Genomic DNA, 23,603 nt, shown 5'->3' on the forward strand with positions numbered 1-23,603 from the left:
TTTATTTAAGTCAGTTATTAAAAAAAGTGCACTTACTTCTTGCTCTCTTACTCCAATTTTAGAACTTGTTTTCCAATTCTAATAATTTGAAATATTTCTTTCAAAATTATCAATTCCTTTAAACAGACCAAAGCTTTCATCTTGTCAAAGACATTTAGGTAGACTTATATTTTATTAATTAAGAAACTGATAAAATTTTTATTTTGAAATTTCATTCGAAGTTTGATGATTTACTTCATAAAATATTTACAAAGAATTGTAATGCTTTATATTGTTTCATTAAAAAACTATTATTTTCATTGTAAGATAGTATCAGTCACATGTAGATTGTTTAATTCCTTAAACTGTTTAGTATGAATTTGTTAAATTCATTTTGTAAAGAGGAAACATGGCATTTGTTTTTTTTAACTTTAGGAACCACCTTTGGATTGTGTGTCTGAAGAGGAAAAGCATCAGCAACATCTACTAAGCAATTTTCATTGTTTTATTGGTGCAAGAAGATTTCTTGCTGAAAATTTAGCCAAAACAATTAACAAAGAATGTGGAATATTTCTGATAACTGGTGCATCTGGCTGTGGCAAGACAACATTTGCTGTATGTGCGATCATTGTTTTTTCTCTTACAAACTTCTTTAAAATCAATGTTAGAACTAAGTGAGATTTAAAAAATTCTTAGAAATATAAATAGCCTCTGCTGCAATTTATTGCATTGTATCCTGCAATATATCCTCCGCTGCATTGGTTTATGAAAAGTAATTTATTGTGATTTCAAAATGTTTAATAACTAATTAAAATATCAGTTATATAAAAAATTATTTAAAATATTTGAACTATTACACAACCAGAAATGATAGATTTCTTTTAAGTTGGAACCTTCTTCAGACATTATCTAATATCCTTTACAAAAATACCAAAATGTTGCAAGTAACATCAAAACTTTTTAATTTGTGATAAAACTGTCAGTTTGCTGATATTTTTTAAACTTTCCTTTAATAAAACATTCAGTACAACAGTAACATTACAATTTATTTTTCTTTCCTTATTCAACCTGAAATTTGTTTTGGTAAAGGTTTTGTAAATGTTTTAATATGCAATATTAGCTCTCCATTTCTCACAGTTGAACATTATAAGCAGAGTAAGAGTTCCTCCAAATTGTAGTGATTACTTATTTGTGATTTTCTCCTTGTATGAATATACCATGGCATATAAATTGGTCTTTTTTCACTAGTATATGAAACTAGTTTTATTCTTCGCAGAATTTTGATTTTAACAATTTTCAATATTTGATTTCTTGAATGATTGTTATAACTTTTACTAACAAGAAAATAAGAGCTTACTTACATATAGTCATGCAATTTCAAATTGACATTTCTTTACTTTTCCTGGAACTGTTTCAGAAAACAACTTTTTTGCTTTAATTTTGAGGAAAGTACAAAGGAAATTTGGAACGCTGCGTCAATTGTTACAATGTGTTATTAGTTTCAAATAAAATTATACTGACAAAATATCATATGCCACATATTTCTGTCTGAAAATCAGGAACTGCTTACTGTGAGGATAGATATATATAGATACACCTAGCTAACAGTATTGAAATTTACACCAGAAATACTGTAAAATGACTTGTTTTTTAAACAAATGTCAAATGGTAAGAGCACATATGTCAGTATATGTGTGACAAGTTTCAAATGATTTCCAAAAGAGTAAGGATAGCTTTTTACATATAGGGTTACAAAACAATTCTTTAGTTTCATTAATAGAGGTTTGAAATTTGAGTAAATATTTGGGGGGAAAATGTACTTTTGGCATATATATGGATTTGTTTATTATCAAAATCATACTGTATTTATTGAATAGAAAATGAAATGATAAAACATAAAATAATTACATAGAATGAGTAGATAAATATTTTAATTCTTTCTGCTGTTTACTGAATTTCAGTAACTACTGTTTAATATTTTTCGACAGTAATGTTCTAATTCATCAAATTTTAAGAAATTTTTTTATGGAATTTGAACACATATTTTAAATTTATCTATTGTATGGATAAAATTCACCAAAATACTCTTTTGTCATCTCATAAAACTAAAATTTTATTTAAAGTAATTTAATTTTGTGCTGTTGAAAAAAAGGAGCAATAGATTAAATTTGTTGTCATCAATTTCACGGCTGCCATGAAAATTTAAATCATTACTTTTTCTGATAATTAAATTTTTAATTTTTTAAATGGTAATATTTTATAAAACGCATTACCTTAACAGAAAATCTTACATATTTTATTTAAATATTTAACTACATACAGAAATTTGAATTTATATTGTGTAGTGTGATCCTCATTACAATAACCTTTCCATTATAACAACCAATGGATAAAGTCCCGTTTGCTATGCCAAGAGGCAATATTATTTTATTGTCTATTAGAATGGCAGCACTGAAACAGTCATTCCAATATAGCAACCAATATTTAGCATTTGATTTCGAAAAAGATTCAACGAAAATATTTTAACCATTATTTTCTTTGATGTTATCGCACAATAATTGTGAAACACCTTGATTCTCTTTTTAATGAGGAAAAAGCGACGTAATCCTCTAAATTCTTAGCCTAATACCTAGTCAGGGCTGAAAAAATTATTATTATTATTTTTTTTTTAAATAAAGCCCAACCCAGGTGTGTTTAATTGGGTTTTTTAAGGTTTAATTTTTTGGTATGCAACATAGTATATTATTTGTATACAATTATTACATAGCATATAATTTTATTTCTAAATCTATAACATCATACAGTTTAATATTGGAAGATAAGTTAAACATAAATTTTTTTTAAAAAAGCTTAACAAACAAATTAAATTATTATATAGCTTCATTTCACTTTTTATTCAATGAGATATAGCCAGAAATGCTTTTCAATTAATTAATTTAATTTTATTTAAACTCTGTTCTATGGATATTTTCAAATATAGATAGGTGATACCTAGAAGACAGTTCTATCAGAAAAACACTCATTATTCTTTCCAACCCAGTAGCCCTTCTTTTTTCATTTTTTACAATTTAGGATTGATCATGATCAGCATACAAAAATGAGATAGCCTTAAATTATTATTTATTAGTTAAGCAAAATTTTTAATTTGAAAAGTAACACAGAACAAGAAATTAAACCAACCAGACAATGAGAACTTATCAGTGACACAATTTTTTTAATTTCAAAAGTCCTTTGAAACTCCTTTTTTGATTTGAAAACTCCTTTTTTGTCATTTCTTAAAAAGACCCTCTAAAATATGGGTTTTATGGGGTTTCGTTCGATGGCTTTTTTTTTTTTGGCAGGTGGGTGAGTGGGTAGACAGCCCTGGTTCTAGTTTGTCATAATTTTTTCATTCATAATCTACTTAACTTTCTTTTCAAAGCATATAATAAATTTATCAATAACGTATTTTTAACTGTAAGTATATATTTCTACTGTTTTTGTGCACTCACAATGTAAGAATGCTACATTAATGTCTATTCTTCCTCAGACCTGGTGAGATGTTATCTCAAGCATCTTTTGTTTTTGTAAAAATGTTTTATTATTATTTATAAGTTTATTTCTGAATTAATAAAATTGTCTATAATTTTTATTGACTGTATATTTCTTATCTATTAAGTTCTAAAAAATATTATAAATATTTAAAACAAACTTCTCAGCACCATTTTCATGTAGCATTTCTATATTGTGGAATTTCTGTAACTTAGGAAATATGCTTTAAAAATTAGATTATTTACATTATTTTATTTAGAATATTTAATTGTAGAAATATTTTATCATCCTCACATTTTATGATTTAAATCAATAATTTTATTTATTTTATATTAAAAAAACATACTAAATCTTGTATGCACTTCTTATAGTTTTGTATGCAAGAAATTTCTAAGTTATTTTAAAAAATATCTTAAATGTTTTCAAAATTTTAAAATATATTACTTATACAAATATCTATTGATAATCTAGATCATATTTGTTCTTTCAATTTATAGGTTGATCTCCTTAATAAGCTACAAAATTTTATAGTGATTAAGTTTTTTATTGGACTAACACCAAGATCAACAAATGTTAATTACATGCTTCATTTTATATCTGAATCCATTGCAAGAAAACTTCCTGTGTCTGCTGTGTTTCCAAATTCACCAAGGTATGACATAAACTAATGTTTTATTTATAAGTATTTTAAAATGGTGCTATTAAGATGTATTTCACAGTTCTCTGTATTTTTCAGTGATGTGAAGAATAACTTTCCAGAAATTCTACAGCAAGCTGTTGATAGCGGGAGAGATTTTATTCTATTACTTGATGGAATTGATTACTTAGATTCTGATGGTCAATTACTTGATTGGTTACCTCTTCACTTACCTAAAGTAAAATTTTCTTCATTTTATTTTATTTCTATGTGTGATAGAGATGAGAAATGGAAAAAAATATATAATATCAACCCCAATCTTTCCTAAATTTTTGAGAATTTAATTTACAATATCTTCAAAATGTGTTAAGTTTGCATAGGGATATAATTGTTTACATTGAGAGAAACAAGTTTATTCAATGTTAATTTTTTAAAAAAAGCAAAACTGACAATATTTAATTCAGGTAGCAAATATCGAAAAAATAGTAATATGGCACTCATAAAATAAAATAAAAAGTCAATGAGTTTGTAATCGTTGGTTATTTTATAACCAATAATATACTATAATAAGATGTTTAGGTCCCCAAGAATTTTTTTTTCTGTATTTATAAACTGAGTTTGTCTTAACTAGTTTAAAATTATTTTTAAGAAACTTTTACAATAAAAAAAATGTAATTTCAAGAAAGATGAATTTAAATTTATTTAAGTTCTATCATTAATTTTTTCAGAAGTTTAAATTAACTTAGTTGCAAATTGTAATGTTTCATTATAACAAATCAGAATAAGGACAGAATTCCAAACAGAGTTTATTTTCCAACTGAATTCTCAATGAATGTGTAGTTTTAATAAAATTAGTTCTAGTTAAAGTGAATAAAGAGTGATACAAATACTTATTTTGACCTATTTTAACTTATGCAACTGAAACTTCAAGCATTGACAAAAAAAGATGAGAAATCCTGGCAATTTTTGAGAAAATAATTTTAAGAGATATTTTTGGTGATGTTCAAGTAAATGTATTTTGCAGAAGAATAACAAATATAGCAATTTGCAAATATCTAGACACAATTAATTTTATAAGGGTGACTCTTTAGAAACATGACAATTCGGAAGAAAAAATTTCTTCAAATTTAAAGTCTGCATGATAATCTAAATTTTTTTTTGTATATTTATTTAGTTATATTTATTAATATCTTACAGACAGCCGTGCAATTTATTGGCATTTGCTCAAGAAAATAAAATAAAATCGAAATTCACCAAATTTTGAATGCCAGGAAAATAACATATTAGCTTAGAAGTTAAAAGAACAGTCATTTTAAGCTAATAGTAAGTAACTCAACTTAAGCCTTTGCGTTAGATGGACCATGAATTTCTTAAATTAATTCTTTTATGAACCGTAGAAAGAATCAGAAATGTTTTTGTTGCTGATATGTACAGAATAAAATTGTGTATAATAATCAATCATTAAATAAAAAAACATTGATTACATTCAATCATATTACAATCGTACATAAACTTGGTATTAGTTTAATATTTGCTTACTCTCTTTACATTCAACTGTTTAAAAAAATTTCTGGTAACTGTTTCAATATCCTGGCATTCATAACCCAGGATAATGACAATTTGCCATTATATAGAATTTAACTTAACTTAAATTTAAAATTTTGGTCTAAGATTTGGCTTAACATTCCGCAGAAAACAACAGGGGTTCTTGAAATAACTGAGGTAAATCTAAGTAGGTTACCTTATTGATGATTTTAAGAAGACAGGAAAATGACAACATAAAAACCTACCAACCTTGAAAAAATTTTTGAAATAGGTTTTGAACCAGAAAGTTGGTACTTTTTACATGCACTAAGACATGTTCAGATAGAATGGTATTCTAATCGATCTATTAACATAAGATATTGATTGCTGGCTCTATCTGTTTTGGTTATAAATCACTAAATAAAAGTGGCCAGGAAAATGACAGATTTTCTTGTGACAAACAAATTATTGACAGAATTTTTTTTTCCAACAATGTTTATGTAAATAATACCCTCCCCATATATTCTAGAAATGCTTACAACGGTTGAGATTTAAAAAAAATTAGATATTAAAAAATTAATGGAATGTTTTGAAGCTAGTTATTATTGGAAATATTGTTGGTGATATTCCAGGAAAATAATATTTTGAAATTCAATTAAATTTTTTAAATATGCAAAACATGCAATGCTAATACAAGATCATTTTAAAATACTAACAGCAATGCTATTTATTAAAATTTTTAAAAAAAGTTCTTTTTGTAGTATAGTATTAGATCTTGAAGCAAGACACTGTAAATTGTCATATTTTGTGCGAATCAGCCATAAACTTTCAAAGTTTAAGATAGACTGAACATCTAATTAAAGCTAATGACAGAAAGACTACCAAAACTATTTATAACCAAACTAAATAGTACTGAAAAAAGGGTGGCACAAACTTGGCAAACTGGTTGGTGGCAAACTGGTTGTACTGTCTTAATTTTGTTATAAAAACATGAAAAATAACTTGATAAAAAGTGAAATCCGAAAATAAAGGCAACTGGTATCAAGTTAGGGCCCATCTTGTGCTGTTGCACCACTGAGGAAAGCATGAGTTGATTAATGTTATTAAATGTTCACAGAAGGATTTTAATTCACTCTCTAAAAACTTATTACTAAAAAATCTGAGGTTTGCTGCTAAGTAAATATATTGATGGATTGATTAAATCTGTGTGTTTGTTCCACTCTTTTACTCATTACTTAAATTAAAAAATATTACATAAATGGCTATCATTTCTAGTCTTTGAGTCTTATTCGTATTTGAAGAAAGAAAAGAAATGAAAATCAAAGGATACAATTCCAAAAACTTCCAAGTTTGAAGTTAGGAACAATTTATCTTTTCTTATTTTATCAACTATCTATAAGTATTTCTGTTTATAAAGTAACACAGTAATAAGAAGAAGCAAAATAAGAAGTAAAACAGTTAAATAATTTTTGAACTAACTGTTGGATTACCTTGTACTATAATGCAATCTTAAGAGGCTAAAATATGCTAATTAATTTGTGAAAGGATATTTGATGTATCAAAATCAAGTGCAAAAACATACTTTTTCTGAAAACCGTGCCTTTTTTTTTATGTATTTGGGTTCTTGACTCTTAATGCGTGGTATATAATAATATGGGGCCTTAATCTATTAAATATTATCAATAACTTTTTCACACTGAATACTATAAAAAAAACTTTTTTAAAAAAAATGTCCTTTTCTGCCAACTTTTTGATGAATTCGGTTGAATTCTGTTGTTTTAAGTTTAAAAATTATATAAAATTTTTGTACCTTATAATTTTAATTTTTTTAAAAATTAATTATAAAAAATAATAAATAAAATTATGTAAATTTAATTTTTAAATACAACGATCTGTGAATAACATAGTTTTATGCTGTATACATGGTGAAACATGTAAAAATTGAAATTAGTATTAAGGTCTAAACATTTACCCACTCTCCTGCTTAAATTATTGGGGCCTTATTTTCTAGATTGTGAAAACCCCACCTTTTTTAGTGCAAGGAATCCAAGTTTTTTTAAAAAAGGCATGTTTATTCAGAGAAAGAGCATTTTTTTTTGTCTCAGATTTTGTAATTTAAAATATTTGTCTGCACAGAATAATTAACAAATTTAAAGTTAGCCTCTTTAATCATTAAGATTAGCTCTAAGTAGTGCCATTATACAAGAACTTTAATGATCTTTCTTCTTTTTATTTTTGGATCACCTCAGTTCATTATAATTTTTTATTACATTATGAATGTAATAATACTCAATGTGATCTTGGCTAATGGCTCAATGGTTAATCAATGGTGCTTTTCTATGAACTATATTTCTCTCAGACTTATATGAACAAAATTATTTTGTTTTGTTGGAAATCTTGCAGGTTGAAGACAAAATCTATTTAATTCTTTATAATATGTATGTATGTAATGTATATAAATACAAAATTATGTATAATATATGTGTGGTTAAAAATAAGACAATTTAGTCATTGTTCAGAAGTACCAATAACTGAACGATATTATACTAGGCTGCACACATTTTCACGGGTCTTGACATGTTATTAGACTTTTTAAAATTTTAATTTAGTGAATGTTAAAGGAAAAATGACGACATGTAATTAGTACAAGAAGGTTTTATATCACAATTATGATAAAATATGCTATTTTATTAATAAAAAAACAGAGATTAGAACTTGAAACCAGACATCCAGAAAAAAAAACACCATCCCTTTATATTGATTACTGGGCTGAGGGCCACTAAGAATTATTTTATGGTAGTCTAAAAAAATTTTTAGTGGTCTCTGACTAGCGAACCACTATTATTTTTGAGCTCCGCAGTAAAAATTTCTTTAAAAAAAATTTTTTTTTAATTTAAAGTTATTTTAATGCATTCAGTTTAATTGTATTTTGATTTAAAACTATTTTTAAGAGGATTAGATTTCTAAAATTTGTAATAATTTGTTATGCTACTTTTCGCTATGCTTTTGATCTGCCTTAATTTCTTTTTCACAGTTTTTTAGAGTAGTGTAGCACTATCATTTTGTTTAACGTTTTCCATATTCGTTTTGAATGCTATGAAGAATCATTTATTAAACTTTAATATTTAAAAAAAATAATTTAATCATAATTGTGTTCTCTAAAATGTATTCTACTTACCTATATGTTTATCGACTTCTTTTATTTATCCATTCTTTTTTATATTCAGAGGCTTAGGCTTATCTGCACAGCGTCCGAATCCTCACATGCTTCAAAGGTGCTTCTTGAACGACAAGCATTTGATAACAAGTTATATTTGGAAAACCTTATTGCACTTCCTCAATCAGAAAAAGAATCTGTAGTAAGACACTATTTAAGTCTTTTTGGAAAGACTTTGGATGAAAGCTCATTTAATAACCAAATGTTACTTATGGTAACAAAAAAAGACAGTGGTATTCCAATGTATTTAAGATTAGCGTGTGACTTTTTACGAACTTATGCATCCTTCGAAACTGTAAGTATGTTTTATAATTTCAGCATAACTATTTTATGCATTGCATTACAATGTTTTTTTTTTTTTTTTTTTTTTTTTTTTTTTTTTTTTTTTTTTTTTTTTTTTTNTTTTTTTTTTTTTTTTTGTCCTGCTTTTTAGTTCGTGCCTATGCTTCAAAGTCTTCCCACATCTTCAGTTTTACTTTTACAAGAAGTGATTATACAGATGGAGAATGAATATGGATCTATCTTAATTCAATCAGCTCTCACCTTATTGTGCATCACCAAAGAAGGTTGGTTTTCTCTTTTATATTCTATGTGTTTCACTCTAGTTAAAAAGTGTATTTTTGTTTTAAGTGTGGCAAAAAAGAACAAAGCAGGGATTACAATCTTGAGCCACCAATTTATATGTGTTAGCAAAGCATTTTTCTTTTGATAAGAAAATGGACATCTTTAACTGGGTTATATGTCCCCCTCAATCATTAGAAATTTAAAAAGCCCTTAGTAATTTTAACAAACAGAAAATTCTCAACAATCGTCATTGATGTAAGATCTTTAAAAGTAAAAACAGGAAAGTAAATATCTTTACAGATATTCAACAGATTTGAGAAGCTTATTTTTTATGACTGAAATATAAGGAACTAGTGTGACTGTATTTTATTTTCATCCCCCTCAAAAATAGGACATGTGAGACTCTCAGGGATAGGAATTTTTATTGATCTTTATTCTCAAATAATGTGATTTTTGATTATTTCAATTTTTTTCTTTTGCACTTATATTAACATAAATATTTATTGGTTTGAGTTTGTAAACATTTTTGATCATTTTACCTTCAATAATCCTTAAATAATGTGTTCCCCTGTAACATGCATAGTTTTTTACTTCATTTTTTGCTTAGATTTTAATGTTTATACTAGGATTTAAAAATATATATTAGTGATGGTAATTACAGATGTAATTGCTGAAATATCTTAACAATTTTGAAGTTTTGCACCATAATATTTCACTAATCATTAATTCTATTTTACAGGGCTAGATGATAGAGATTTGCATGTTCTTTTAAGTATAGTATTAATGGATAAAGCAAGCAATGCCTCAAACTCTTGGGAAAAAACTATACAAAAATTTATTTCACTCAATCCTGACAGTTTAATAAGTCAAGTGACTTTCTGTTCCATGCTCCATTCAATTTGTAATTTTTCATTTAGACAGTCAAGGTATGTTCTAACTGATTATATTTTTCGTTTGTCAGAAATAATATGAAAGCAATTTTAAATTTAGCAATGTTTCAATGTAATTTATTAACAATTTTAAACTACCTATTTTAGACATTTATATCTTGATGCAAAAATGTGTTGCTGTACACATTTAAAGCATTCACTTCTCCATAGATTAGTTTGCCTCTGAAAAATCAATCAATCATATAATTAGCAATTAAGCTTGCCTAAATATTTCTAAGAAATATTAGTATCCTAGTTGCAACAGATTTAAAAAAAAGTCTAAATTAAATACACTATCTAGCCATTAATGACCGGACACCCCTTGAGCGGCAGGTGGACTCGTCCTGGCGGAATAAATACGGAACCTGTGGTGGGGGAAAGACCATTCGCAAGCAGGCGACGGCCATACGAGCCTTAACAGTGAAGATGAGTGGACGGCAAGAGCTGAATGAGGCGGGAAGGGGCATAATCATAGGCGCCCACCTATTTGATCATTCCATACATGCCATCTCCGACAAGTTTCAGTTACCACGGTCAACAGTTGGTGACGTCGTGTTGAAATGGGAACGAGAGGGAGTGATAAAACCGCAGTCCCGACCCGGCATGCCCAAAATAATGTCCGACAGGGATCGACGATCTCTTCGACGTGTAGTGAAGGCAAACCGACAAATGTCGTTGGACACTGTCGCTACCAACCTCCGGGCTGCATCTGGCAATGTAGCCAGTACACGTACCATTCATCGGGAGCTGATTGCACAAGGATTCCATGGACGAGCAGCAGCACATAAGCCAAACATCTCTCCATCGAACGCCCTCCACCGATTTCAGTGGTGCAGAGCACGTCGCCAGTGGACAGTAGAGCAATGGAAAAGCGTTATGTGGAGTGATGAGTCACGCTACATGTTGTGGCACTCTGATGGACGGGTGTGGACCTGGCGAATGCCCGGAGAATGGTACCTACTGGAGTGCATTGTCCCCACTGTGAGGTTCGGCGGTGGAGGAATTATGGTGTGGTCCTGTTTCTCATGGTTTGGCCTTGGACCCTTGGTGTTGGTGCGTGGAACCCTGAAGGTAGAAGGGTATAGAGACATCCTGTATAATTCGGCGCTTCCCACCCTGTGGCAACAGTTCGGTAATGGCCCGTTTGTGTTTCAACACTATAACGCTGCCATTCATAAAGCACATGCCATCACGGACTGGTTTGATGAAATGGGGGTGCAAGAGCTTGACTGGCCATCCCAAAGTCCCGACATCAATCCAATTGAGCATCTCTGGGATGAGTTGGAGCGCCGGTTGAGGGCCAGACCACAACGCCCCAAAACCACCACTCAACTCTTCGCCATGTTACAGGAGGAATGGCGGGCAATACCTGCCGCCGTGTACCAACACCTAGTGGATAGCCTTCCTAGAAGGGTTAAAGCTGTGATTCGGGCGCGTGGCGGCCCTACGCCCTACTGACTTGATACTAGCACCTCATGTATCCGAAATGAGGGGTGTCCGGTCATTAATGGGTAGATAGTGTAGTTTTCTCTTGAAAAGATAGTCAGACTGATCACTGAAACATCTAAAACTTGTTTTTTCAGTAATTCAGAATCGTTTTAAAACTCTGGCATAAATTAAAGCTATAACATTGAAAACTTTATCTATTACTTACCCTAGGTCAAAAAGAAATTGATATTTAAAGAAATGAAACTATCTAGTAAGCACACCATATTTTCCATTAAATAAATTTTTAAGAAATCAAATGATGCGAAACAAGTTGTAATAAAAAATTTTGGAAGAGAACTAATTCATCTTTCATTTCAAGTGTGTTGCATTTATGCAAAAATACTCTATAATTATGCATTGTCATTTAAGAAAAATATTTGTCATTCATTTGAGAAAGATCAGAGTAGATAGAAAAATTTACTTTTTACTTTAATTAGGAAAAATCTTAATAAATTGTGTAATTAATACTTTTCTATATTTAAGGTTTTAAATAGATATAGATGTATTTTCATATAAATTTCATATTCAGATTTTTAATAGATTCTTGTATCTCCTAATTTTGAAAAAGAAATTGGGGAAGGGTCAGTCAAAGCACAGTTTACTAAAAAATGTTTTTTTTTTAAATTATTTTTCCGTTAATCTAAAAATCATCCTAAAAAAATAAGACTTCAAAAAAAAAACACTGCGAAATTCATGATGGAAAAATAATTCTAGAAAAGTTAGTTTAAGCATGTTATGTTTCAACATACAGGAATCACCATTGTTTTTAATATTTTAGGAACTAATAAAAAATGTGAAAATTAAGCATCAAAAAACATCTTATCCATTTCTATCTCTTTTTGTGTTAAATTTGGCATCTGCAAATGCCATTTAGATTCCATAGTACTCAGAGCAACAGCATTGTGATTTTCAAATTCAAAATAAACTTTATATCATCAAACCTTATGTGGATCCTTCACCCATATTGCGCCTGCATAATATAGATGTAAAACTTAATCGTCTCAGAACTGGCCACACTCGACTCTCCCATCTTCATCTGTTGTTCGGAGAATCTCCTCCCTAATGTAACACTTGTAACATTTTACTTACTGTTCATCACATTTTAACCATTAGTCCTTGTTTTAACATCTAACCTTTTTTAATAGCACTATTTTATGTATGAAGGATATGTTAGGGAAAATTCATCATCCTAACATTTTCTCATTTCTGAAAGCTATTGGTATTCAGGGGTCTATCCAAGCCAAATTTACTACCATTGACCGGTACCTTCACAAATACTACTTTAGGAAAAATGGTAGTTTCACAAAATACTTTATTTTACAATTTCATTTTTGTATCTCTTGTAAGAAACGATAAATCCATATTTTTACCATATTTTTGAGTTGATTTTTTAATATAATTTTTAATTTTCACAAATTATGTCTAAATTTTCACAAAATAGGTACCACCCAGAAAAAACTAGACAGACCCCTGGTATTTTATATTGTATACAACTGTTTTATCTGATTTTATTCACTCTTATTTCTAACCCATGTAATGTTTTATCTTTTCTGTGTATTTTATGGAATTACGCTTTTTATCAAACTTTATGAACTTTTAAATATATGTGTCTTGAGATTAACCATTTTAGTAGTTTCATTTATTTTATGAAGATGAAATTGTAGTATGCAGTTTACTATTTGATCTGATAAATCAGATCAAATTTTTTGGCACAGCATATCCTCCTTTAGATCTTGCACCATAAAACTTTATATTCAATCAATAAATCAACCCGCAGTACTCAGAATACACAAACAGTTGGCATATATCTTATTTTATTATATAATATCTTATTTTATTATATTTATGGTGCTAACCCCATTCAAAAAATAGTTACATGCTTTGTCATCCTTTTCTCAACTTACTATAGAAAAATCAGAAATTCTTTTAAGAACTGATAAATATTTAATATTGCTGATAACAAACTAAAAATAAAATTATAGTTTAGTAACAAACAAAATTTGCTTATGTTTAATTGTGTAATGTTAACATTTGCAGTTTGGGTTTTTAAATGTCTTATGATGTAAGCTATATAATATCTAACTAATTAATTGATGTTACACCTTGACTTCAAATTCTATTGCTACCAATTACTTGCTTCCATTCAGTGTGATAAAAAAAAACTAAATATCTGAATAACTTAATTTTTGATAAGTAGACTTCTAATAAACTTGTTTGTTTTTTTTAAATGCATATTTAATAGAAATTTTTAAATAATTAGAATATTCTGGAAAATTTTACGAAGTCTTAAGATGTTCTTAATTATTAGTCTTCTTACTGTTTCTTGATGAAAAAAAATTCTTGATTGTTAGTATCCTTATTATTTTTGCTCAATTAAAGTTTACTTTTTTATTAAGACCATCAAGCTTGAGTCTGGCTGGATCAGAACTGGAGAAAGCCGTGAAAAAGTACTACTTGAATAAAAATTATTCCAATTTTCAGAAAAGCATGCATTTTCTTTTAGCAGGTAATTTTTATTTATACAATTATAAAAGGGCACATTATATTTCTTTAAAAACTGATTTTTCATTTTTTAGCAATTTTTTCCTTTTTAAAGTAACTTTGATTAATGATATTTATAAAGAAAAGTTTTTGTTTCAATTTGTGATTAGTATAAATAAATTTAATATTAACTTGATTAACTACTAGCTCAAGTTACCAGAAAAGTTATCAAAAAACTATCTTTTAAAAAAAACATTTTTTTCTCAAAAAGTTCATCAAAACACTTTTCATTTTTAATAATGGTTCGAGTGTGTAGAATTCTAATTCCTACTAGTTACAAAGATAGTTATACAAAATCTCTCTCTATATATACATATGTATGTATGTATACAAGGGAGAGTCTATAAATTCCACATTTGGTTGTCTACATTCATGTAGGTGTTCGCAGGAGAGGAAATATTTTTTAGAGGTTGGCAGCACTAATAAAAACATACAGCCACCTGGAATTCATTCCCGGTTATGCCGGCATTAGCTGCAAATGATTTCTGACGTAGCGAATTTTTTTATTTATTAGACTTTGAAATGTTGTCTTTAGAGCAGTATGCAAACATCAAATTTTGTGTTTTTCTCGAGAAATTACCTTCTGAGATGCTGATGAAAGCATACGGAAATGATGCCATGAAAAAAACGGCTGTGTACCAGGAGCATAAGCGTTTTTATGAAGGGCACGCAAGCATCAGAGATAACCCTCGCATCTTCCACCGCAGATGAGAATGGGTGATCAAAAACTGCCTATTCTAAACATTCCACTGCGTGTTCGAAAAATCGTGTATGTGGATGAATGAATAACCATTGATGCTATTGTCTTTAAACATCGAATTTTACATAAGAGGTTCACAACATTCTGCATGATGATTTTAACATGCATTGTTTTTGTTTGCACATGGTTCCTTTTGCACGACAATATTCCACCACATTGCACTCTGATTGTGAACAAGATACACCTTATGAGACACTGTTATACCACTCTGGAACACCCTCCTTATTCTCCTGACCTTGAACCAATGGATTTTTATCTGTTCTCACAACTGAAAATGAAATTGAAGGTAAACTATTTTGTGAATTACGATGAAGTAATCGAAAATACAATGAAGCAAGTGAAGGACCACTCAAAAAATGGATTCAAGGAATGTTTTCAACAGTTATACAGACGTTGGAAGAAGTGTGTAGATACAGGAAGAAAATACTTTGAAGGTCAATAAAAAATTATTGTCCTATTTTTTATAGTAATTTGTACTTGACCTATTCCGGGAACTTTTTGACCCTACCTTGTATGTATGTATGTAGGTAGGTACGTACGTACGTATAATCATTATATCAAAGTAATTTAAACTTTTAATATGAATAAAGTCATTATACTCAAATAAACGTCCATATAAGAAGCGGATGAAAATGAAAGCATATATAATATAAAAATGCAAAAAAGAAAGCAATATTAGGAAAATGTATAGACAAATATTAATTAATTCTCCAGATCAAAGTTATCAAAGAATTGTTGAGAGAAATAATTATAATTCAAAAATAAAAGTGTATAAATTGTGTACTGTAACTTATGGTACTTCTTCGGCATCATTTTTAGCTACTAGATATTTGCATCAAATTGCTATTGATAATAGAAACAAAAATCCTAGTTGTATTTGTTCTATTAATTGTAAGCAAATAATCGAACAAATTTCTGCCAACAAAAATGAATCATTTGTTACAGACATTTCTGCAGATGATTCTTCCAAAATATTAGATCTTCAATGGGGTTTGAATTTTGATAATTTATTATTAAGGTTAAATTTAATATTGAATCTTCCTTCACCAAGCAAAATATTCTTTCTCACTCAAAACGTTTATTTGATTCATTGGAATTATTATCTCCTTGTACGTTTCTAATTAAGATTTTTTATTAAAAAATGTGGCTTGAAAAACTTAATTTGGATGATAATTTACCTTCTAAATTACATCAAAAGCGGATTAAATTGTAGGAAGAATTTATTTGTACACAGATTAAAATACCTAGTTTATTACGTATTTATCGTGATGATATTGACTTACATGAGCTTAGTGATTCATCTAAGTCTGCATATGCAGCTGTAGCGTTATTACTGGCAAAAGGATAAAAATAATTGAAATAATTGTATAAATGTAAACTTAGTGCGTTCTGAAACAAAGGTAGCTCCAATTAAATAAATTTCATTCCCAAGATTAGAACTTAAAGGCGCATTATTACATGTGAGACTTATTAAATTAATTTTAAATATTTTTTGTTAAACATAATTTCAAAGTGTTTGCTTGGTGTCACTCAAAGGCTCTATTGACATGGCTTGCTTCCCATCCTCATGGATGGAACACTTTTGTAGGTAATTGTATTAGTGAAATATTAATGCTGTATGTCATATCTTATGACAAATATCATAGTGTTAAGTCTACAGATAATCTAGCAGATAGGTGGCTAAATCTCATATCATTATCAATTTTGATTTGTGGTGGGCTAAACCTTCATGGCTAAAAGAAAACCAAAACGATTTGCTTTTGAACATTGTTAAATCTAATGATTCTGAGGAATGGTCTAAGCAATCATTGTCTTCTCCAGCCAGTATTAGTTATGATATAATTCAGTATATATTTGAAATTGATTCTTCGTTAAGCAAAATTGTTTGTATTTTATCTTATTGCATGAAATTTATTCATCATGTAGAAATAAGCTTGGGAAAGAAAAAATTGGTTCCTGTGTCAGATAATACAAAGATGAGTATTCCTTTATCTTTAAAGGAAGAAAATGTTGTTTTCATTTATATTTTATCTTATGAGCAGAAAAAATTGCTTGCTTATGAGTTGAAATATTAAAAAAGATAAGCTATTAAATAAAAGGTTCTTTAAGTTCATTGTTACCTTTCACTGATGATGAAGGTATCTTGTCAGTAGGAGGACGTTTTCAAAACTCTCCTTTTAAATATGATTAGCATCCAATAATTTTACCTCATCAGCATAAATTTAGTATATTGGCAAAACAATTTCATGTTTCAACTGTCTTACCAAACATTATTCGCCAGTCTTTTGGATTAATGTTTGTAGAAAACTAATGCTAAGTAATATTCATAAATACTTATATGTTGTAGATATAGAGCTTATTCCCAACAAATTATGGGAAATCTTCCGACAAATCGAGTTAAATTGAATAGAGTATTTCTAGTTTGTGGTGTGGACTATGCTGGTCCAATTTATCTGAAAACTCTAAAAAAAAAGACGCACAAAATTAATTAACAGTTATATTTTGCTTAGTTTGAATACATTTCCACTAAAGCTGTTCATATTGAGACTGTTAGTGATCTTTCAACAAATGCATTTATTGCTGTTTTTCTTTTTTCATCACGTTGAGGTGCTCCTAAGCATATTTACAGTGATAATGCTACGAATTTTGTAGGTGCAAAATTTAAACTGTCTGAAATGGGTAGAATTGCCATTGAGATAAATATCGATAAAAATTAATCTTATTTCCTCAATCAAAATTCAATTAAGTGGCATATGGTAGCGCCTGCTTCTCCCTATTATGGCGGTGCCTGGGATAAAATCAGTTAAATTTCATTTGCATTGAGTTCTAGGTGATGCATCTTTAATATTTGAGGAATTAAGTACTTTATTAACTTGAATTGAAGCAGTTTTAAATTCGAAACCTCTTACTCCAGTTAGTGATAATGATATAAATAATTTAGATGAATCAACTCTTTCTCATTTCTTATTAGGGAAAATAATATCATCTCCCCCTGAAAAATTAGATTTGGACGATATGAGTTATCATACATGCTGGGAACTTATTCAAAAATTAAAAAACTGGTTTTGGAAGCAATGGCATACAAAATATTTAAATTAATTTCGGTAGCAAAACATATGGGAAAACAGACAATATTTTTCTATTAGTAATATAGTACTGCTGAGAGAAGACAATCTTCCACCTGCTACTTGACCTGTAGGCAGAATTATTGGAGTATATTCAGGAAAAGATGATATTGTTCGAGTTGTTACAGTGAAAACTGCAAAAAGACTTTGCAAGCGATTAATAGTTAAATTAAGTTACCAGTGAATCAAGAATGAATTCTTCATTGAATAGGAGAATGTTCAAGACAACTCATAGGCGCCATAATTTCTGCATCTATAATTGTATTACAATTACATTTCATTTTCTGTTCTTCACTTCTTCTCAGACATTTGTGATGAGGTTGTCAAATTTTAATTCTCATGTTTTAAATAAGCTATTTTTGTTATAACTGTTTTTTAGACTGCTATAAAAAATAAACTGTTTTTTAGTGATTTGTTTAAACCACATGCATCTTGTACAATGTGTTTCATTACATTGAATATGTAAGTAAAGTTTTAATTATGGACAAAACTAGGGGGAAACAATTCTATTTATTAGAAATGAAAAAGTGTAAAAAATTCACTGGCTTGTAATCTACATAACATTAAGCATAATGATAGAGTTCAATGAACAAAGGGAAGAAGAAAATACCAGCTAGAACTAGTGCAGTTTTGAGTTGCCAGTATATATACAATTCCTACTATGAGATATATCATTTGCCTATTTGCATTTAGGCGGTAGGGCAAAAAGAATACTTGTCCTTTCTGTGCTTTACTTGCACAGAATTTTTATTTCAATCTATGAAACTTTTTAAGGTCTTCTCTTTTCAGTTATCTTAATTGATGAATTTAAAATTTTTACCTTATTTCGAGTAAACAATATTAAGTAAACATTTATTATTTATTGTGTTATATTTATGGATCGAAAGATTTCAATACATTTTTTGGACATGTACTGTTTCTACATATTTAGAGTATAGATTTTATGGTAGGAGTATATTCAATTTTCCAATCTTATCATGTGTAGTGCTACATGATGAAAAACATGAAATAGTACCCTTTTGCATAAGCACAAGCTGCAAAATATACAATTTTGAGAAATATATTTGTTTTGTTCTTTTTAAGGGGGGCGGGGAGGCTTTTCAATTTTCATATTTTTTTTTATTTTTTTTGCTTTTAGCATACTACTACTCTATTTGTGACCCTGATAATAATGCGAAATTTACAACTCGTTCTGGCTATGCATTTAGAGGATTACTTTCTCATTTATTCAATGGAAGGTGTACTCCAGAACTTGCTTCTTTGTTGTGTAATCTTCAATTTCTAGAAGCTTGTTTTTATGTGGATTGTGGCGAAATTCTTCAGGAGTATTATCTAAACATTTTAGAAGAAAAACAGAGAGGGAGGCGAGATACAAAAGAAATAGATTTTGACGTATTAGAATCTTACAAAAATTTTGTTTGTCGTAATCTGCATATTTTAAACAGGTAAGTTTATAATTATATATTTTAAGGCTAATTAATTAATTACTAGGCATTATTTAAATTTAAACAATAATAAACCATTTACTATTATTAATTATATATTTCAGACACATTATTAACATTTAAATGAAATTATTTTAATTTTACTAATATTTTTAACAGGATTACTAATTTTCTGATGTAATCTTTTCAATATGAAAAGGAGCTTTATTTTTTATGTTTTTTCTCTTTATTTTTTAAAAATATTTTAATTTTTAAGAAAGTGTATTTATAACTTCTGGTGATTATGTGGAAAGTTAATGTGTGCGAGCTATTAACACTTAAATCAATTTTTTTCTAGCCAACCACAGCAGAGACTTTATTTACAGTATTATGTCATCTCAAAATCCGTTCATTATTATTGTTTGTTTTCAATCATTATTTTGTAACTAATTTTATGTAAAGAGCATGGAAAAGTACACATATTTAAAATTTAATTTATTTGCCACATTATAAAAGTACAATATATATATAATTTAATTTTCTAAGCTGTATTCAGCTTCGCACAATAATGTTTAATATCTGTGTCTCTCAGACTTGATTGCAATGAATTAATATGCGTGTAATACAATACACAGAGATGACACAAAGTTAGACTGGTGGGTAAAACTTTTTCCTTTATATAAAGCAATAAATTAGATAAAAAAAATTCTAACAATAGTAACAAAACACCAGTAGGTAAATTTTAATAGTAGAAAAATATGACGAAATTGTAATTCAACATTTTCTTCCCAAGTTCTAGGTAAAATAAGTGATTCTGTTGATATCTTTTCTTCTCCCTGGTTGTTCAGATAACATTAATTCATTGCCAAAATATAACTTATTATAATAAACATGGAAAGATCACTTAAATACTTGAGTTTACAAATCTCAAAAGAAAAAAACAAACAATTCCAAACAATGTGTAACAACTAGTTGACTTTTTAAATCGAAAGTTACTACATGGCATTTTTGTAACTTTGAAAAAAAAGTTTGATGAAATTCCAAACCACTAACCATGTGACAAATCACAATTGAAAACGGACAACAATATGCATTTTAATAAAATATGGCAGCAGTATATAAGTTTATAAAATCTCTAAAATATTATTAATTGTAATGTTATAAAAATAAATCAAAGTAGGAAGAAAGATAGTCTGAAGCAGTAAATAGAAGCTTGTTTGGAAATAGAAGACATCTGACTGTTCCTGATTGTTTGTAAAGTCATTCTACCTGTAGAACTTGAAAATTGTGGATATTTTGAGGCCCTCGATGCCTCAGGTATACAAACAGACCTATTACGTTCTGGTAAATAATTAACTAATAATTAGTAAATTCTAGTAAATGATTAGTTAGCTAATAAATAATTTTTTTAATTAACCTTTTAAATACAAAGTTACTTTAGTTAAAACTAAAATGTTTGCAAGTTTATTACAAACTAAGTCATTATTTAACTAAGTAACAAGCAATCTTAGTTAATTCCTGAGTTAGATATTTGGTTACCTAGCAATTTGTTGTTTCTTTGTAACTAAAATAAAGCTATTAAGTAAATGGGTATTTTACTTATTAATTTTTAAATTAGTAACTAAAAAACTAACTAACTTTAAAAATCACTGATTACTGAATAAGCAGTATTGAAATTTAAGTATTCAAGTAACTATTCGTTTTTTATTTATTTTTAGACTGCAGTTGCTTTTATATTGTTGTTATTTTGTGAATACACGCATATAGGTATAGATATGCAGGGTGTTTATAAAGTCCCGAACCCATTTTGATGTTTAATAACTCATAAAATAATAAAGATAGATTAAAATTAATAACATAAATGGTTAGATAGACTCAAAAAGTTTCATGACCCTTGTCAATGAACTTCCACGTGTGCCCCCTTCATCACAAGGAGAATATCAAGTCGATAGTCAATTTCATGCCAGGTAGCGGCAAGCATGTCGGCATCCACAGAGGCTATTGCTGTTGTAATTATGGCTTTTAGGTCATCAATGTTCAACACGATCCTCCTGTAAACATTGTCCTTTATAAATCCCCAAAGAAAAAGTTCAGCGGCTTTATATCAGGTGATCTGGATGGCCAAGAAATTGGACCTCCTCGCCTACAGAAAAGACGGTCTCATCAGTCATACACTTAGACACGGTGGAAAACTTCGTTTTTCCACAACTAGAAGAGCTTCAGCCACATGTCTTTTTGCAACAAGATAGTGCACCATCTCATTGGGGTATCATCGTTCGTAGTTCTTTGGATGACCATTTTCTAGGAAGATGGATTGGGCGAGGAGGTCCAATTCCTTGGCCACCCAGATCACCTGATATAACGCCGCTGGACTTTTTTCTTTGGGGATTTATAAAGGACAATGTTTACAGGAGGATCGTGTCGCACATTGATGACCTAAAAACCAGAATTACAACCGCAATAGCCTCTGTGGATGCCGACATGCTTGCCGCTACCTGGCGTGAAATTGACTATCAACTTGATATTCTCCATGCGATGAAGGGGGCACACGTGGAAGTTCATTGACAAGGGTCATGAAACTTTTTGAGTCTATCTAACCATTTATGTTATTAATTTTAATCTATCTTTATTATTTTATGAGTTATTAAACATCAAAATGGGTCCGGGACTTTATACACACCCTGTATATTTAATAAATCAAATAAGAATTCAAAGCTACAATCAAAAGAAAAAATAGCTGCTAAATCACCAATTTCTTTGAGGTACTAATCTGGGTTATCAAATTAGAAGTTAAAATGGGTTAAGTATCAATATAAAATTTTCCATTCTAATTATTTTGTTTTAAGTACCTTTTAGCACTATCAGTTTTTCAATGAAATTTAACTTATACATCCTTTAAATGAAAATATTCTACTAAACTTACTTACATATACTGTACTATGCGTAGTAAATCTCAAACTTGTATATGGTTTAATAGAGTAAAAAAATTAAATCTAATTTGTTCATTATTTTCATTTTCTATCGATATGTACTACTAGAAGGAGTTATTTCCTCATTTGTGTTCTGATCAATGGTCTTACGAAATCTTAGGCATAAATGCATGAAAAAAAGATAGCTCTTCAGACTTTATATACTTACCAATTTAATCATTATCTCAAAGTCACATATTTTTCAAAAATATAATAGTATAAAAAATAAAAAACAAAAATAAATATAATTGTTAGTTTAATTTTAAATAATTCCATAGTGAAAATCCCTGTAGTGTTTTCTGTTAAAGTTATCTCTATAATACTCATACAAAACAAATTGTGGGCTAATTGATGAGACTGTAGTGGAAAATGTAGCTGTGGGAAACAAATTACAGGGTAACCAAAAAAATAATGGAGGTGTTAGTGATTGTGCAAATTTTTGCTTTTTAATTCAAGTTTTTTTACTATCAGAATGTTTGCTTTCTTAGTTTTATATAAGACAGTTTTACGTTTTGAAAAGAAACCATGTACATTCTAACTTTAGATTTCTCAGGCCATATACATTCTAATTTTTTATTTTGAGATATTGCATTGAAAATATAATGAATAATAACGATGAAAAGAATACAACTGACATATAAAATTTTTTTTCAGTTTTATCAGTCTTTAGAAAAAATTCATTTAATAACTGAATACCCTATTGGGAATAATCTAACAAAATGCATTTCTCCATTTTATAATTCTTGATAAAATAAAAAAAAAATGAGCTGACAATATTTTTTAGTTTTCAAAAATTTCTGGGAGATTAAAAAAACTGGGTAGAACAATCGCATTCACCAAACATTTATTGAAAAGAAAGTGAATTTATGTCTGAAATTTTGGTGATACATGACTTGAAAGTCGGTAGTCATAATG

At 28.7% G+C, this 23,603-nt stretch overlaps 1 protein-coding gene across 17 annotated transcripts in view; it reads left to right on the plus strand.

The window, feature by feature from the left end:
* Positions 1 to 23,603, plus strand: part of LOC107451625 (telomerase protein component 1) — a 275,001-nt gene that overhangs the window by 181,941 nt on the left and 69,457 nt on the right. For all 17 annotated transcript variants that reach the window (XM_021147098.3, XM_043040343.2, XM_021147105.3 and 14 more), the window contains 8 exons: positions 415 to 594; positions 4,008 to 4,162; positions 4,247 to 4,385; positions 8,899 to 9,183; positions 9,322 to 9,454; positions 10,192 to 10,378; positions 14,266 to 14,375; positions 19,434 to 19,740. In XM_021147098.3, the coding sequence (XP_021002757.2) occupies positions 415 to 594; positions 4,008 to 4,162; positions 4,247 to 4,385; positions 8,899 to 9,183; positions 9,322 to 9,454; positions 10,192 to 10,378; positions 14,266 to 14,375; positions 19,434 to 19,740 (1,496 nt within the window). The remainder of the gene's footprint in view (positions 1 to 414; positions 595 to 4,007; positions 4,163 to 4,246; positions 4,386 to 8,898; positions 9,184 to 9,321; positions 9,455 to 10,191; positions 10,379 to 14,265; positions 14,376 to 19,433; positions 19,741 to 23,603) is intronic.

Source organism: Parasteatoda tepidariorum, chromosome X1 (assembly GCF_043381705.1).
Source record: "Parasteatoda tepidariorum isolate YZ-2023 chromosome X1, CAS_Ptep_4.0, whole genome shotgun sequence".
NCBI lineage: Eukaryota > Metazoa > Arthropoda > Arachnida > Araneae > Theridiidae > Parasteatoda > Parasteatoda tepidariorum.